The 17,489-nt window shown below is 51.1% G+C and overlaps 1 protein-coding gene and 1 long non-coding RNA gene across 2 annotated transcripts; one reads left to right on the forward strand and one right to left on the reverse strand.

The window, feature by feature from the left end:
- Window positions 1-11,767: 11,767 nt before the first annotated feature.
- On the reverse strand, window positions 11,768-14,088 carry LOC115855165 (uncharacterized). Its single transcript, XR_004040300.2, has 2 exons — window positions 13,855-14,088; window positions 11,768-11,910 (listed from the first exon to the last, which is right to left on the reverse strand). It is a non-coding gene; the product is annotated as an uncharacterized lncRNA (long non-coding RNA).
- Window positions 14,089-14,594: 506 nt separating this feature from the next.
- On the forward strand, window positions 14,595-17,266 carry FZD10 (frizzled class receptor 10). Its single transcript, XM_030859957.2, has one exon. The coding sequence runs from the start codon at window positions 14,658-14,660 to the stop codon at window positions 16,401-16,403; it is 1,746 nt and encodes a 581-aa protein (XP_030715817.1). The 5' UTR covers window positions 14,595-14,657; the 3' UTR covers window positions 16,404-17,266.
- The last annotated feature ends 223 nt before the right edge of the window (window positions 17,267-17,489 follow it).

Raw genomic sequence — 17,489 nt, forward strand, 5'->3', positions numbered from 1 at the left:
GGCAGTAACCTCCTTACTGAGGTCCTTCGACAACGCCAGCCTGAGGCCCAGGGTCCTGCCTTCTCCTTTGATCTGGGTACAGGGACCAGCGGAGCACAGACCCCGGGGCCTTAGGGCCCTGCGGAGAGACAGGACAACCTCACAGCTTGTTCACCAACCAACCTCCCTGTGTCCGTGGGTCCCTCCCTCTTCCACGGCCGGGTCTCCTGCTGGGCTTGTCAGCCCCCAAGTCCAAACCCACCAACAGCCCGCCAACAGCCGGCCCCGCGGGGCAGGGAGGTCACCCGTCTGGTCCCGTGGCAGCGCTGGGAGCCCCGGCTGGTGAGGGGCGTCGGCTCAGAGGCGGGCTGAGAATTACGCTGCTTCGGGCGAAGCGCCCGGTGGCTCCGTGCGTTTGAGACGCCCATCGCCACGGTGCGTCTGAGTTGAAGGTCGGAAGATAACGGGGCATCCGTTTCCCGACACTCAGCAGCCCTGGGCCCACAGCCCTTACAGGGGAAAGGCCTGGATATTTAGAGGAGCCGCTCAGCCTGTCTGAGTCAGGCCAGGCCAGCGTCCTCCGAGGCCGCCGCAAAACAGCTGTTTGTGTTGGCAGAGCTGCCTGTATCCATTAGCCCGATGACTCCCCTGGCTTTAGCTTGGAGCCTGAACCAAAAGCAAACTCTCAATGATAACCCTTCCCACAAGTCCTAAGCCAGCCACCCCGCGGAGCTTCCCAAACAGTCATTAAGCTTCCCAACTCCCGTCTGTACGTATAATTATGCCCACTTCACACGCAGCAAACTGAGGCAGAGCCCTCCACTGGCTCAGATCTGGGGACTGGGCTGTCACCCAAGTGATCTTGTCTCATTGTCTAGCCTAGAAGCAGGGGTCATCCTGGATGAACGGGGACGTATTCCCCCAAGCCTTGGATCTGGGTCAGTCATCGCCTGCCCGTGGCCCCAAGGCCACACCCCAAATGAAGGTGACAGCAGCAGCACGGGGCCCACAGAGAACTGGACCCCAGGGGTCCTGTCGATGGGGACAGTGACCTCTGTCTCCAGCCAGATCTGTGCCCAGATCTGGAGATTTCTTGAGAATCTGAAAGTGCGGTATTTCTGTGAAAATATGGCAATGTTGTAAAGTTACTAATCAATTAAAATTTCTTTAAAACACTGCCCAGGCCAAATAAATCATGTGTGTGGAGTGGGTTTAGGAACACATCTGGACCGTTTACCTAGATCAGCATAGTCTGACGGAAATGTGATGTGAGCCACATATGTGATTCTGCATGTTCTAGTTGCCACTTTAAAAACGTAAAGGTAGGGAGTTCTCCCTGGTGGCCTAGTGGTTAGGATTCCAGGCTTTCGCTGCCGTGGCCCAGGTTCAATCCCTGGTCGGGGAACGGAGATCCTGCAAGTTGTGCGGCGAGGCCAAAAAATAAGTTAAAAAAATAAAAACAATAAAACACAAAGGTAAATTACAGTTAATTGTGATAATATCTTCTATCTAACCCAATAATCCAAAATATTATCAGCGCAATGTGCATCAGTATAAGGACTACTAATGAGACGCTTAAGTCTTTGAAATTCTGGGTGACTCTTCCCTTAGAGCACGTCTTCATTTGTACTCGAACTATCTCAAGAGAGGGCAATTCGGACAAGCTCCCATGGGATCTGGGGCTGCGCAATGGGACAGCTCGGCTTGACAGCCTATCAGATTCTATGTGATTAGCATTTTCGGTAGCATTTCCATCGCCAGCACGTTATTTCCCCAGCACTCAGGCCAGAAACTCCACTCACCCAACCCCCATCTTATCCACCAGGCAGAGAGCATTTCCAAATAGCCCTTGAATGCATCCCTTAAAAGAAAATGTCCTCAACCTCTTTGACCTAAACTGTTTGAGTGGATACCTACTAAACCTCTCTACCTTCTGTCTGTACACCCTCTGCCCCAATCCCTTCACACCGCTGCCAGAAGGACCTTTTGAAAGCCAGCATCTGACCCTAGGGATGCATCTCTGCTCCCCAAACGTGCTACAAAGCTTTGAGACCCCGTGCCTTTGTGTGTGCTGTTCCCTCCACTTCGCATGCCCTTCCCCCTTTCTCAGTCTTTGGGATTCCTACCCACCTTTCTAAGACTGTTGAAATGTTGCCTTTTCTGGAAACCCCTCTCCTATCTTCCAAAACAAAACAAATCATCCTTGCCTTTATCCTACCAGCCCTTCTCTAGAAGACTCGTCACGCAGTCCTGAACTTTCACGTGTGTCCTCTCTTTCCTGCCGCTACTAGTTATTAGAGCACTCGGTAGGTAGTGCCGCAGCCTGCCCAGGGTGGGGTCTAAGTGAACCGCACCCCTAGGGCTGTGTGGTGCACAAGCCGTGTAAGTGATGGAGTGTCTTTGTATCAGGTACTGCCGTTCGCCTTTACATGTTACCGTTGCCCTGAGTCCTACTATTATTTTGTTGTTAAGAAAACCGGGGCTCGGAGAGGTGAAGCAGCTTGCCCAAGGTCACAGAGCACTTACGCGGTAGAACTAGACTCCAAACCCAGGGATCTGGTCCAACCACTATGTGAGGCCACTTGGGAATTCCTGAATGGTGACAGGGAACAGGACTTCGTAACATTCTAGCACCGTGGCTGGCACTCAGAATGTGCCACGTGCTTACTGAGTAAGGACTGCAGGAAGATGCACTCCGGGGCTCGGTGCCCAGAACTTTGCCTGCCAGGCTTGTTCTTGTCTTCCACATTCAGGACAGATGTCACCTCTTAAGAGACCATCCCTGACCACCCCATCAAAGCAGTCACCCTCCCGCCACTCAGGGGGCTCCAACATATCCCAGAGCTGGGACAATCAAAGTGCAGTAAGACTGGAAAATCTGCCCCATAGACACAGGCAAATAGAATCACGTGTCCCTGTGATGACCCCTCTGCTCTGAGAGGCAGCAAAGGCTTTCTCCAAAGGTCCAGATAATAAATACTTTCCACCTTTCAGTCTGGACAGTCTGTTGCAATGACTCAACCCTCATTGTCTTGGGAAAATAGCCATCTGCAAAATGTCAAGGAGTGGGTGTGTTTCGATAAAACTTTATTTACAAAAGCAGGCGTTGGGTGGATCGCAGGACGTCGTTGCCAGCTCCTGGCATATAAATAAAAGAACCAGCAGACGGCTAGCACGGTGTTTAAACATTGTCCTGAAATATAGGGCAGAGGCATATTACGCAGAGGATTTGTTCACGAAGATCTTGCCTTTTGTAAATCTGCTGCATAATTCAAGGCTAATTTTTGCAAAGAAGTACGTCTCAGGAAGGACCTTGTCAGTATTTCTAGCTCAGAGGGGACAGAGCTGCAGCCATAAATGCAGTACTATTGACTTAGTCTGCCGGGTTTCACATGATTTGATTTTTTCAATTGAATTTTATAATTGGGGTGTAGGTGCTGCTATGTATAAAATAGATAACCAACAGGGACCTACTGTATAGCACAGGGAACTCTGCTCAATATTTTATAATAACCTATAAGGGGAAAGAATCTGAAAAAGAATAGTTATATATGTACGTATAACTGAATCACTTTGCTGTACACCTGAAACTAACACAACATTGTAAATCAACTATACTTCAATAAAATAATAAAATAAAATAAAACTGGGGTGTAGGTGACATTTTTTCCAATTTTGTTTTAGTGAAACTCTATTAATATTTGTTGTACCAACCTAGTTGAAATTCACATAATGTGAATTTGCACAAAAGGCAGCCACCTTTTGGTGGCATCTGCCTCCCCCACTGGCCGTAATCTCCCCGAGAGCAAAACATCATCTTCCCACCCACCCCTTTCCTCCAAGTGGGGGTCCCGTGCTTGCTGCGTGGCAGACACTCAACACACACGCATGCACACACGCACACACACACGCACACACGCACACACCCATGATCTGAACGGAGGATCTGTTTTACCTCTAAGAGCAAATCAGGAAGGAATAAGCTTCAACTACAGCTGTGGCGATTTCAGGGAGATACCAGCGCTTCCTGATTACAAAGAATGTTAAACGCTGCAGCTTCCGGTGGTTCTGCAGTCTTTTTCTCTGGAAACTCTTTGTGTGTTTGTTTGTTTTGTAACAGCCATTCATGTTGGATGGCATAGAGACCCGACCAGGCAGGAAGCAGAAGGAGGGAGCAGGAAATATTCCCGATATCCTTCCAAACTTAGCATCTAGGATCTGAACATTCCTTCTCTACAAAGTATGGCCTGTGCCTTTTTTTCCGTACCCTACACCAAGCACTTAAAAGTCACATGTCACCGTGGCCTCGTAGCTTTAATAAACCACATCAAAAGCATTTTGCAAAGATGCTTCTTCCTCTATGAAACCTGAAGCCGTAAGTGGACCTGCTATTAGGCTGGTAATTAAGCCGCTCCCTGGGCCCAGTGGATATGCATTCAACCTGCCAGAAGATGATGCAACGCATGCCTTCCTCAGTGGGATCCTCAGGGCCTGACTCCCGTGTTCCCCCAGATACCTCGCTCCAACTCTGTGTGCAGCCGGGGAGGTACCAGCGTGTGAAACTCGGTTTCAACCACAAAACCCAACTGACCGCAGCAAACAGCTCTCACCAAAGAGCCACGGGGTGACCAAAAAGACGGCTTTTCCCACTGTTCTCCCTGAGGAAAATGCAGTCACTACAGTCAAAATGCCGTCTCCCTCAGCTCACTGCCTTGGCTGTCCTCTGAGACACCAAAACAGACCTTACAGATGCCTGTCCAACCCCTGTTATTTTCTCCCCTGCCGATGAGGCCTGGCCCTGCTTGGGTACCTGCCCTCCTCCCCAGGGCTCCAGGGCTGCATCCCATTTGGTCCACGCCAATCACAGGGCTCTTATTGCCCCAGCCTCTGTCAAAGCATCGCCCTTTAAAATCCCAGATAGAGGGAACTTCTCTGGTTTAAGCCAGCTCCAGTTGAGTTTTGTCACTTGCTAATGAGACTCCTAACTAATGCAATGAAAAACAAATGCTCTAATACTAACAGATACCAACGTTGATGGGTGCCCCGTGCTCGATACCATGATAAGCTGTTTGCATAAATTCTTTCATGTAACCCTCCCCATAACCTGTTGAGGACAGAGCTCCCATATCACAGGTAAGGAGCAGACGTTCAGAAAGACTTAGTAAGCTATCTAAGGCTGTCTACAAGGTAGGCACCAGCCCTTGTGTGAAGTAGGAAAGGATGGCCCCTCTCAGCAGAGGGCACACACCTCAGTGGAATGAGATTTCAGGATGCTTCTGCAAATTGGAAGAAGGGGCAGACACAGGCCCAGGCCAGGGAGCATGGTTTAGGAGTGAGGTAGCGGGGGCTGGATTGCAGCTCCCTTACCCCTGTAGCTAAGTGCCTTTGTGTGGATCACGTCTGCACACCTGAACAGAGTACAGCGGATGACCCCACTCCGATGTCGCACAACCAAGCCTGGAATCTCCATCCATCTGACCCCAAAGCTTCTTGACCAGTGTATTAGTTAGGGGCCAACCAGAGAAACAGAACCTACAGTAGGAGGTAGAGAGAGAGATTTATTGCAAGGTATCAGCCTACGTGATTTTGAGGGCTGCTGGCTGGGCAAACTTGAAATCCACAGAGCAGGCTGGAAACCTTAGTTCTCTTATGATCTTTCACCTCTTGGTACGAGGCCCACTCACGTTATTGAGGATAATCTCCTTTACTTAAACTCAACTGATGTGGATGACAATCACCTCTACTAAACACCTTTCCAGTAATACCTGGATGCAGGTTTCATTGAAAAACCTAAGTGTCCATCATCGGATGAATGGATAAAGAAGATGTGGCACATATATACAATGGAATACTACTCAGCCATAAAAAGAAACGAAATTGAGCTATTTGTAATGAGGTGGATAGACCTAGAGTCTGTCATACAGAGTGAGGTAAGTCAGAAAGAGAAAGACAAATACCGCATGCTAACACATATATATGGAATCTAAGGGGAAAAAAATGTCATGAAGAACCTAGGGGTAAGACAGGAATAAAGACACAGACCTACTAGAGAACGGACTTGAGGGTACGGGGAGGGGGAAGGGTAAGCTGTGACAGAGAGAGCGTGGCATGGACATATATACACTACCAAACGTAAAATAGATAGCTAGTGGGAAGCAGCCGCATAGCACAGGGAGATCAGCCTGGTGCTTTGTGACCACCTAGAGGGGTGGGATAAGGAGGGTGGGAGGGAGAGAGACGCAAGAGGGAAGAGATATGGGAACATATGTATATGTATAACTGCTTCACTTTGTTATAAAGCAGAAACTAACACACCATTGTAAAGCAATTATACTCCAATAAAGATGTTAAAAAAAAAAAGCAAAAAAAAAAGCTGGTGACAATGGCCTGGCCGAGTGGACACATCATGCTGACCGTCACAACCACCTGCGATCGCTGCTCTTCTCACCGTGTCACAGGTGTTAGGCTGGAAGGGTCTCTGGTCATCTCTCTCCATCTGCAGGGGTGGCCCAGACTTGCCTGGTTCCCCCTTCGTGTCCCAGCGTGATTAGTTATATGGTACGTTAATCACATATAAATCAAACCCTGCGAGCTTTTTGACCCTCCTGCAGGATCTGTAAAGCTGCCCTTTCCTTTCTATCCCACCTCCTAAGCTCTGGCATCTCTGCTTCTACCGTCAGAGGCTGAAGGGCCGCGGAAGGGAGTGATGCGGAGCCTGGCTTCAGGGTCTGCCTAAGGTCTTCAGGCTGCATGAGTGACTTAACCTCTTTGAACTTTAGTTTCCTTCTCCATAGCACGGAGATAACGATAGTCCCAACTAGGTGGGGCTCTAGCAAGGATGAAAAAAATGACAAAATTCCTAAAGGGCTGAGGACAGTGCCTGGCCTGTGGCAAGTGTTCAATAAACGAGATCACCATGGTGATCAGGACGCTGAGGATGCCCCTCTGGTTCCCTCACTTCCTCCTGGTCCAGGCAGCATCTCTCCAGCCATAGTCCTTGTGATGTAGCTGCCCAGAGTCTTCCATCACACAGGGGCATCCTAGGACGGACCCGTGCATCTCGCTGCCTGTATACACGGGACGGAACAGGAGGAGGTTCCTCAACGTCTTGAAATTATTTTCGATTTGTAATTATTACGCAGACTTTCAGGAATGAAGGGAAATAAATATTTTCTAATATTCAAGGAACAAAAAAAGGTTGAGTCTCCTCTTTCAGCTGCAACCTCGGGGATTTTGAGAGGGCACGATCTTTTGTGTAGGATGTCAGTGTGGAAAAAAGTCACCCACAGAATCGTTGAAAAGACATGCATTGGGCATGGTTCTTGGTCCTGGGAATGCAGAGAGGATCGAGTTTGGAAGTTCAGCTTGAAAATTAGACTTTGAATACACATATAGATTTATATATCTGTATTTAGATTATATAATTAGATTATGCATTTAATACATGTATATTAGACAGAAAGAGAGAGAGAAGGGGAAAGACGTCAGAAAAGAGAATCTTTATTCTTCAAGTTACCATTCTTAACTACAAGAACAGTCACAAAGACCTTCCCAAGTGTTATATTATGAAAAAAAAGGGTGAAATGCATGCAGGGACAGCAAACCTATCTTCCCTACCCTATTCTGGGCCTTAAAGAAAAATGGGATTTTGCATTTGAATTGTCATTTACAAGGAGGAGAGCGGAGCAGGTGATCTGAAGGAGTTTCTTTTCTGGAAGTGAAATTCACAAGAGAAAGGAACTGTTTCTGAAAGCAGCAGAAATTCATCACCGCGTTTCAGATCTAGGCTGGAGGTAAAGGGGAAGCAGACGTCCTGGAAAGGGATCTGCAGCCGCTGAGAGTGGTTCCAGCAGGAGGATAGGGACTCCGCAGCTGTGCTGCGAGGCCCACCCCCATCTTTGCTTCCAACTTGTCAGCTGCTTATTCCTGGTTAAATTCAAGGAAGAAGAGGGAAGCTATAAGTGTAGCAGTTGGACTGGAAAGAAAAAGACTCGTAAATGATGCTATCGGCAGACTGTCTTGCCTTCTAACCAATGACGATAAATGAAGAAATTAACAAAGAGAAGTCAAAAGGCGACTGACCAGAGTTTATACACTGGTTAATCCCAGTGCCAGACACAGTTCGAAGCACTTTGAGCTGTCTCACTTAATCCTACCCCAGACCTTATAAAGGAGGTGTTGGTATTATCCTCATTTTATAACAAAGTTCAGAGAGGTTAAGTAACTTGCCTGAGATCACACAGCTGAGGCCAGGGGTAAACCAACACAGGAAACTCACACGTGGTGTTTCCTCTACCTTTTCCTCACCATTTGTGACCCTAAAGAATCCCTTCAAACACAAGAAAGCAGAACATCAAAATGATCAGAGAGTGGCAGATGCCTCCCAGTCCAGGAGGAAAGGAAAAAAAAGCCATAAACCAGGGCTTTGTCCTTCTACGGGCTGCTGACATGATACCAAAACAGGGGCCCTTTCTGAGAGTCGGCACTGAGTTCCTGCACACCTCCTACCCAGGGGCAGGCAGGGCAGTGGAGGGAGCTCGGAGCCCACTGCCCGGTTTTGAATCCTGACTCTGCCCCACCAGCCGTGTGGTCTTGGCAAGTTACTCAGACTCCCGAACTTCAGTTCCTCACTGGGAAGTGGGAATCTCCCCTGGACCTGCTTCATGGGGTCACGTGAAAGGCTTAGAACAGTGCCTGGCATGGGTCAAATGCTCAATCAACGTTTACTCTGGTTAGCACTTTAATTATTGACGTACATGATTATTGGCTTATATTATTTCAGGCCTAACATTGTCATTGCCCAAACCCCCTGCTCACTAATGTCACGCCCTGTTGCATCCTTGATGGTGCTCTCAGCTTCCACGGACACTGCATTGCAACCATCATGACAGCTGCGGTGAACCCTGCACTTGTTAGCATTGCTCTAAGTGCTCCGCGTGTATCACAGCACAATCCTCCCCATGCCCTGTGAGGTTGGAACCCCACTGCTGCCCATTTTTCAGATGAGAAAACTGAGGCATGGAGACAGGAAGGAACTCTCCCTAGGTCATGAGGCTAGAACATGGGGCAGGGGATTAAGACCCAGATCCTACATAGTCACCACCACGGGTTAGAGCTGCCCCTGGTTTTGGCAAAGTGGTTTCAGACTCATCAGGGCAAAACTGGGAGGTTGGTTCTTTTCCCTTTCTTCTTAAGGCAGGACCAGGCTTGTGGGTGTATCCGCTCTGTCCCTGAAGGGAAGGTCTCCCCATCTAATCCGCCCCCCTCACCTGTGCAGGGGCAGCGGCCTCTGGAGAGGGTGGTACTGGCCTCTTTCTTAGCATCCCATCTCAGGACAGGCAATGAAAAAGGGTCCCAGGGTGGAGGCGCAAAGCAGAAAGGAAACAGATGGGAAGGTGAGTAATTAAATCAATATACACCCAACAGCCAAGGGGGGGAGGAGGGGGCGGGGCAGAAGCAAAGCAATCCCATCCAAAACTGAAGTCTGAGCTCCCATCATGTGTGTTCATTTCCAAAAGGCCGTTTCTTAAAGCTGTTTGGAATATAAATGCAAAACAAAACAAAACACACACACCCCATCCCTGCAACACACACACGTACGCATACACACAAGGATGCCCTTTTGTTTCATTTTTCTGGAATTCTGATTTTTCTTCCCATAGAATTCTCCTCCCACCCCCCGGAGCAGCTCCGTACAGAATTACAGGTTTAAGTACTTTGATGGGGCCGGTTCTGTCAGAGGTGAAGGGTCAATTTGTTTGTATTTTAGAGCAGACGTGTGCTAAGCCTTCCTATATTTTAAACAGATAATGTCCTTGTAATCTGGAAGCACTTACATCGAAGGCCGGCTTTGTCCCCTTTTTCAGCGTGTGTGTCGCTCTCGCCCGTCTCTGTTGAGATGAAAAAGAAATACTGTATCTTTAAATTAGGAGGCGCCGGATAATGAATCTTGGGCAGTGAAAAGGCTAATGCCATGTGGAGGAGAAGGAGTTTAATCTAATTTAGTTGGAGGGTGTCTGTCTGCGGTGTTGTTTTTGGAGTGTGGGAATAGAGGGGAAAGCTGTCCCCTTGAATGGTCGCTCCAGCGCCAGAAGCAGTGGGGAGCCGCGTAGACGCCAGTGATCCAAAGCCGGGCCTTGAAAGGGGGATTAGAGACATGCTCTGATTTGCAATTCACACTAATGCACCCCGTGGAACCTTTGGTAATATTTCAAACCACGTTTCAAGGGAAGTGGCCTTAAAATCGCTGTCTAAATTGTGCTGGGGAGACAGAGTGCCCTCCAGTCATCCGTTTTATGATGTGGACGCTTTGCTGTTTGTTTCTCATCGCCCCACCCCCATCTCAACCTCTTCCGACGAGTGTTTTTAGGTGGAATTGAAACTTCTGTGCCCGCTGAATCTGCTGCAGCTCGCCTGGCTTCTCGGGTGGCGCACGCTGTGTGTTTAGTAAAGCATCCCTTCAGATGACCAAAGGTATTTTCCTTGGAGAAAAGTGTGGGGCGGTAGGGGTGGGGGGAAAGGGCACGCTTGCTTGGTTAGAAAGCAGAATTCTCCACGCCTTTTTTTTTTTTTTTTTTTAAATCTGATAATAAGTGTCTGCAGAAACGTAACCCAAGAGGAGGTCAGGGAAAATGGCGCCTTTTGGTATCAGAGATCGCTCTGCATGTCGGGCAATTATGAGCATCTCGTTCTTACTTGAAAGGAGAATCGGAACCGCGCTGATGAAATACAAATATTGATGATAGTAGGAGATAAAAGAAGTAACACCACGCTCACTTCATGGGATCATCAAACATCAATGTGCCAAGAGAGATGCTCCCAGCAACTGTTCCTGGAAAACACAGATAACCTGAACCACTTTCTACCTTCAACTTTATTAACACCCTTTTCCTTTCCTAAACTCTGCTGATATGCTACAAGTTCACTCTCGCAATTAGCTTGTAACGTGCTAAGTCTATGGTTCAATTTCTTTCTATTGCTGAAAGAGCTAGTACTTTTTATCTGAAAGAGATTACTGTGAGTTTTCTCAAATCTCATTTCAGAAAGATCTCACACAGTGCTTATAATTTCCACTGACCATAACACCGTAAGAGGCGATACAACTTTGATTTTTAGCAATATCTGTGTCAAAGTGTTTTCTACTTCGGACCTCGCTAGAACGAGATGAAACTCTGCCTCTCTCTCAATTCCCTTCCATCCCAAAATATTTAGTTTTCCATCAAAATATTGCCTGACTCCTGAAATCATATTCCCATTCAAAAACCTTATACTTTTCTGGGCAAACATTTGCAAGAACTTGAAGGTAGTTAATGTTTAAGAGTGTCTCTCCCATATATATATTTTTAGGCAGTTGGGGTGAAACATATATATATACAAATATATATATATATATATTCCTTGTCCCTGCATGTTATTTGAAATCATGTTTAATTATAAAGTTTCATTAAAAACCTTTGCTCAAAATTTTAGAGGCCTAATAAGATTTCCATTAATTTAAACATATCGCTATTCCCACGACAGCCCCAAATGCTTTCTTTTCCCTCTTTCATCCGTGGTTAAATATGTAAATAAAATGTCTAAAGTCATTCTTCAAAGAAGACAAAAGAAAAAAGAGCTGAGGGGAGAGACAGCCATAAAATTCCTCCCAATTCTCCATAACATTTGCCAGAGGGGGGCCAGTTGCCAGCCCGGGCTAAGCAGCAGGGAACCCGCTGCTTCTTAGAATCACACATCTCAAATCCCACACACAGGAAAATAAAATAAAATAAAATATCTTTTCAGCCGGAGCCATCAAAAGACCCTTTTCATTTATTAGTTACAGAGTTATCTTGCAGTTGGTGATTTCTCAGAGCCTCATTTTTCTATCATAATGTCTATTTGTTGGTTTCCATCTCAGCTGGGCAGAGCGAAGCACTTCTGCAGACATTTTTTCTAAAAAAAACGAGAGAAGAAAGCAATCTGAAGTGGTTGTAGTGAAAATAATGGGTCTGAACATGGCCGAATTAAAACAGCACAGAAAAGATCAATTAGGAGGCACCTTCTCAAATAGCTAACACCCCACTCCCGGTGTTTGGCACTGCCCCTGACTCTCTCACATTTATATTTTCAGAGCTTCTGAGGGAAGGAAAGGAAAAGGAAAAGAAGGAAAATGATGTCCAAGGAAGGATCTTGGCAAGGAAAATTCTAGAAAAGCCAAGAGATGTCCACTGAATCTTTTTTAATGGAAAGGTTTGGAAAACAGCTCACTAGACTCAAAAAATATATACACACGCACAAAAAAACGCCCATCCCCAAACAAACAAACTATCATAAGAAAACTGGCAGCCTTGGAAAAAGCATCTCGGCAAACAATCCAGTTGAAGGCGGTTGTTCTGGCTGCCTTAGCGTTCACCTCGGCCACCTTTTTCTCCACTCTCTTCCTCACCCGAACCTCTTCCAACACCTCACACTGAGATCCAGGGACACTGATTCAGTGCCCGGTGCAACTCCCAGCCTCATTCGTCTCAGTGTTTGCTGGATGGATGGATGGATGGAAAGAAGGAAGGAGGGAAGGAAGGAAGGAAGGAAGGAAGGTGGATATGTGAGTTCTCCCAAGTTTACTAGATGTAAAATCCTGAGACTTGTTTCAAATAAAAGCCAATACTCTAAAAAGCCTTCTCAGAGGAAGTGCCCCACTTCTGCCCCCGCCGCCAAGAAGCTTCCTAGCAGTAGTGTTTCCTTCTTCGGCGCTTCCTAGAAATAGCCAGGGACCCGCAGCGCCCGCCGCTCCTGCAAAGCCCCGGGGGTGGGGGGGAGGCGGGGGGGCGGCAAGACCGGGGGCCCCCCGCACCGACTCTCAGGGATGTCTGGACACACGGTACACCCCTGCAGAGGGCTAACCCCAGAAAGGCAGGAGGACAAAGGAGGCCCCGGTCCGCAGGGCCCGCTCCTCTGACCTCTCCTCCCACCCGGGAAAGTCCTCCAACTGCCCCCGCTATGCGTGATCCTGGGAGTTTCCGGAAAACTTTAAGAGATCTTGATCTCGAGAGCGGCTAAGAGGAGAGAGGCCCGGCCACCCCCTAGGGGTCCTGTTTACTGAAGGGTTAATACGGGCAGCCAGGTGACGCGACGGGCAAGTTCTCTGGAGGTGGGGCGTGGGCGTGCGTGGCCGAAGTGACTTCGTCCCCAATTGGCGCCCCCCATCCGAGGGGGGTGATCTAAGGGCACTGGGCCAGGGCGCTCCCTCCGCACCTTTTAAGAGAACTGAGAGGCACGGGCGCCTCCCCTTGCCCGGGGAGTTGGGGACCCTCGGAGCGAGCTGACTCAGCGCCCGCCCACCTCCCACCCTCAACGCCGCAGCATCCCGCGGGTCTGCAGCCCAGGAGGGAGCAGTCGGGCAAATCACTGGCCAAATAATATAAATACCCGACGAGCGAATGACTTCCTATAATAAATAAACCCAGCCGCCTAGAAGAAATCAGCAGCCCTGCCTGGCGCGAGGCCCCTCAACTCCGCGGCGCTGTCGGGGGCGCGGGTCCCTCTGCTACACGCCAAGCCCCCCGCGGCCCGAGGCGGGGGGTGGGTGGGACCTAAAGAGCCCCAGGAAGCTGCCCGCCCCTCCCCCTCCTCCTCCCCCTCCCCGCCTTCTCCGCGGAAACCGCGGAGGAGCGGTCCTAAAATCTGGATTCCCAGAGCCCTTCCCCCCCGGCCCTTAGCTCTACTCTTTGAAATTTCAAAGAGACCCCTCCCCGGAGCCGGAGACCCGACGCAGGCCTGGTAACTCCGCAGCCTCGGGAAGATGCGAGCAGGTTTACAAGCTAAGGGGCCACTTTATGGCCGAGGCCATAAAACGCAAATCCCACCTCGCTTTGAAAGCGCCCTCCGCCCGGGACCCACCATAAAAACCAGGGGCGACGCGCCCCCAGCCTCGGCCGCGGACCAGCCCGCCCCTCCTCCGGCCAGGCTCCGAACTCCCAGTCACCCCGGCGTCCTTGGGCTGCGGGGGACGAGGCCGGGGGCTCCTCGGGAAAGGGGGCGCAGGCGGGGAGGCGGCGCGAGGCCAAGTTGGAGGCCGGCGCAGAGGGCGAAGGAGCGGCAGGAGGGACGCACGGGAGGGCGGCGGCGCGGGGCCGGGGGCCGGGGGCCGGGGGGCGGGGGCGGCGGCGAGCGGGCGGCCCGGAGCTGCGCTTTCTCATGCAAAGCAGCGGCGGGGCGGGGCGGGGCGCGCGGCCCGGGGGCGGGGCCTGTCACCGCTCGGCTGTTTCCCCCTTTGCCTTTTCGCTCGGCGGCTCCGGCCGGGACCAGATCTCCGAAAGGCTGCGGGCCGGGCCGGGCAGAGGCCGGCGCGGGGAGGGCGGAGCCGCCGCCAGCCGCCGGCCCCCGTGCGCCCGCGCCGCCCGCCCTCTCCGCGCGCTCCCACGAGAGGCCAAAGTTGGCGGCGGCGGCGGCGGCCCGCGCGCCGAGAGCTCCGGGGGTCCTGTCGCTTCCCGGTATTGTTCGCAAACTTTGCTCGTCACCTCGGCGGAGGCGGCGCGCGGAGAGCGGGGCCGGGGGCGCTCCGTGCGCATCGCTCGGGCTGAGCTGGGCGGGCATGGGCGGGGGCCCGAGCGGGGACGAGGAGCCGGAGCCGGCAGCCCGAGCCCCGGAGCGGCGGCTCTGAGGGCGGCCGACCTCCCCGCGGGGACACCTCCGACACCACCATGCAGCGCCCGGGCCCCCGCCTGTGGCTGGTGCTTCAGGTGATGGGCTCGTGCGCCGCCATCAGCTCCATGGACATGGAGCGTCCGGGCGACGGCAGGTGCCAGCCCATCGAGATCCCGATGTGCAAGGACATTGGCTACAACATGACCCGCATGCCCAACCTGATGGGCCACGAGAACCAGCGCGAGGCCGCCATCCAGCTGCACGAGTTCGCGCCGCTGGTGGAGTACGGCTGCCACGGCCACCTCCGCTTCTTCCTGTGCTCCCTGTACGCGCCCATGTGCACCGAGCAAGTCTCCACCCCCATCCCCGCCTGCCGGGTCATGTGCGAGCAGGCCCGGCTCAAGTGCTCCCCGATCATGGAGCAGTTCAACTTCAAGTGGCCCGACTCGCTGGACTGCAGCAAACTCCCCAACAAGAACGACCCCAATTACCTGTGCATGGAGGCGCCCAACAACGGCTCGGACGAGCCCGCGCGGGGCTCGGGCATGTTCCCGCCGCTCTTCCGGCCGCAGCGGCCGCACAGCGCGCAGGAGAACCAGCTGAAGGACGGGGGACCCGGGCGCGTCGGCTGCGACAACCCGGGCAAGTTCCGCCACGTGGAGAAGAGCGCGTCGTGCGCGCCGCTCTGCACGCCGGGCGTGGACGTCTACTGGAGCCGCGACGACAAGCACTTCGCCGTGGTCTGGCTGGCCGTCTGGTCCGTGCTCTGCTTCTTCTCCAGCGCCTTCACCGTGCTCACCTTCCTCATCGACCCGGCGCGCTTCAGGTACCCCGAGCGCCCCATCATCTTCCTCTCCATGTGCTACTGCGTCTACTCGGTGGGCTACATCATCCGCCTCTTCGCGGGCGCCGAGAGCGTCGCCTGCGACCGGGACAGCGGGCAGCTGTACGTCATCCAGGAGGGGCTTGAGAGCACGGGCTGCACCCTGGTCTTCCTGGTCCTCTACTACTTCGGCATGGCCAGTTCCCTGTGGTGGGTGATTCTCACGCTCACCTGGTTTCTGGCTGCGGGCAAGAAGTGGGGCCACGAGGCCATCGAGGCCAACAGCAGCTACTTCCACCTGGCCGCCTGGGCCATCCCGGCCGTGAAGACCATCCTAATCCTGGTCATGCGCAGGGTTGCGGGGGACGAGCTGACCGGCGTCTGCTACGTGGGGAGCATGGACGTCAACGCCCTCACCGGCTTCGTCCTCATCCCGCTGGCCTGTTACCTCATCATCGGCACTTCCTTTATCCTCTCGGGCTTCGTGGCCCTTTTCCACATCCGGAGGGTGATGAAAACGGGTGGGGAGAACACGGACAAACTGGAAAAGCTCATGGTGAGGATAGGGGTCTTCTCCGTGCTCTACACGGTGCCGGCCACCTGTGTGATTGCCTGTTACTTTTACGAACGCCTCAACGTGGAGTATTGGAAAATCCTGGCCACGCAGCACAAGTGCAAAATGAACAACCAGACTAAAAACCTGGACTGTCTGATGGCCGCCTCCATCCCCGCGGTGGAGATCTTCATGGTGAAGATTTTCATGCTGTTGGTGGTGGGCATCACCAGTGGCATGTGGGTCTGGACATCCAAGACTCTGCAGTCCTGGCAGAACGTTTGCAGCCGCAGGTTCAAGAAAAAGAGCCGAAGAAAACCGGCCAGCGTGATCACCAGCAGTGGAATTTACAAAAAAGCCCAGCATCCCCCAAAAACCCATCTCGGGAAATATGAAATCCCTGCCCAGCCTCCCACCTGCGTGTGAATGGAGGGAAGGCCGGCGCGGAAAACTTTCCCAGGGAGGATGCAGTGGCAGAGTCAGAGCCAAACATGGTGCTTTTCTCCGTCGGTTGGTTGCTTGCTTGTTTTGTTCTGTTTTTTCTTTTTTTCTTTTTAAATAAAAGTAAAAGGAAAAAAATAAAAAGCTTTTACCCTGAAATTCAGGATGCTGTGATAACACTGAAAGTCAAAATGTACTTAAAGGGGTTTGTTTTGTTTTTGTTTTCAGTGAAGGAGAACCCTCCCAGTTAAGTAGCCTCTTGTGTAACTAATTTGTGGTAACATAGTTGATTCAGGCCCCCAGAAGAAAACTTTTGTTTAGAACCTTCCATAAATATACATCTGTGTGTTTGAGTTGGCTTTGCTATCCATTTACAAATCAGAGAAGAGATAACTTCTTTGCAAATTAAAGAGCCTCTGCTGAGTTTCAAAAAGGGAGAAAGAGAGAGAGTCACTGTCCGGCAGGGGAGCCCAGGGCCACCCTCAGGAAGGCTGCGTGTAGACAGCAACTTCTGTGCCAACAGGAAGAAAGAGAAAGCCTGACAACTCAGTACCCTCCAGTGGATTTGGAGTCACTTAAAAGAGACTCCTGCCTCCACAAATGGTCTTTCTCCGACATAGAAACTTCCACCAAACCTCATATTGGTCAATGCCAACGATGTGCAATACATTTTTTTTTCTCTTTACGTGAAAATCAAAAGAGAAACAAGTATTTTGCTGTACATAAAGACAACAAAAGAAATCTCCTAACAAAAGAACTAAGAGGCCCAGCCCTCAGAACCCCTTTAGTTTTACAGTTCGTGGCTTTTTAATGGAAACCAAGCCAATGTGACACACGTTTGGACTGATTTGCGGAAGGGTGGGTGGAGAGGGGGGAAGGATCCTTCAAAAGTGCCCAAAGGGCTCATTGACTCTTTCTATTGTTAAACAAATGGTCTCCATGAATAGACGCGGGAAGCCATCTACCAACCTTGGAGTTTATTCTCCTCACCAGGAAACGCCAGGAAAGAGTGGTCCTGCTGGTGTCTATCTGTAATATATGATATTTTTCATGCTTCACTATTTTATTAAA

This window comes from Globicephala melas, chromosome 13 (genome assembly GCF_963455315.2).
Source record: "Globicephala melas chromosome 13, mGloMel1.2, whole genome shotgun sequence".
NCBI lineage: Eukaryota > Metazoa > Chordata > Mammalia > Artiodactyla > Delphinidae > Globicephala > Globicephala melas.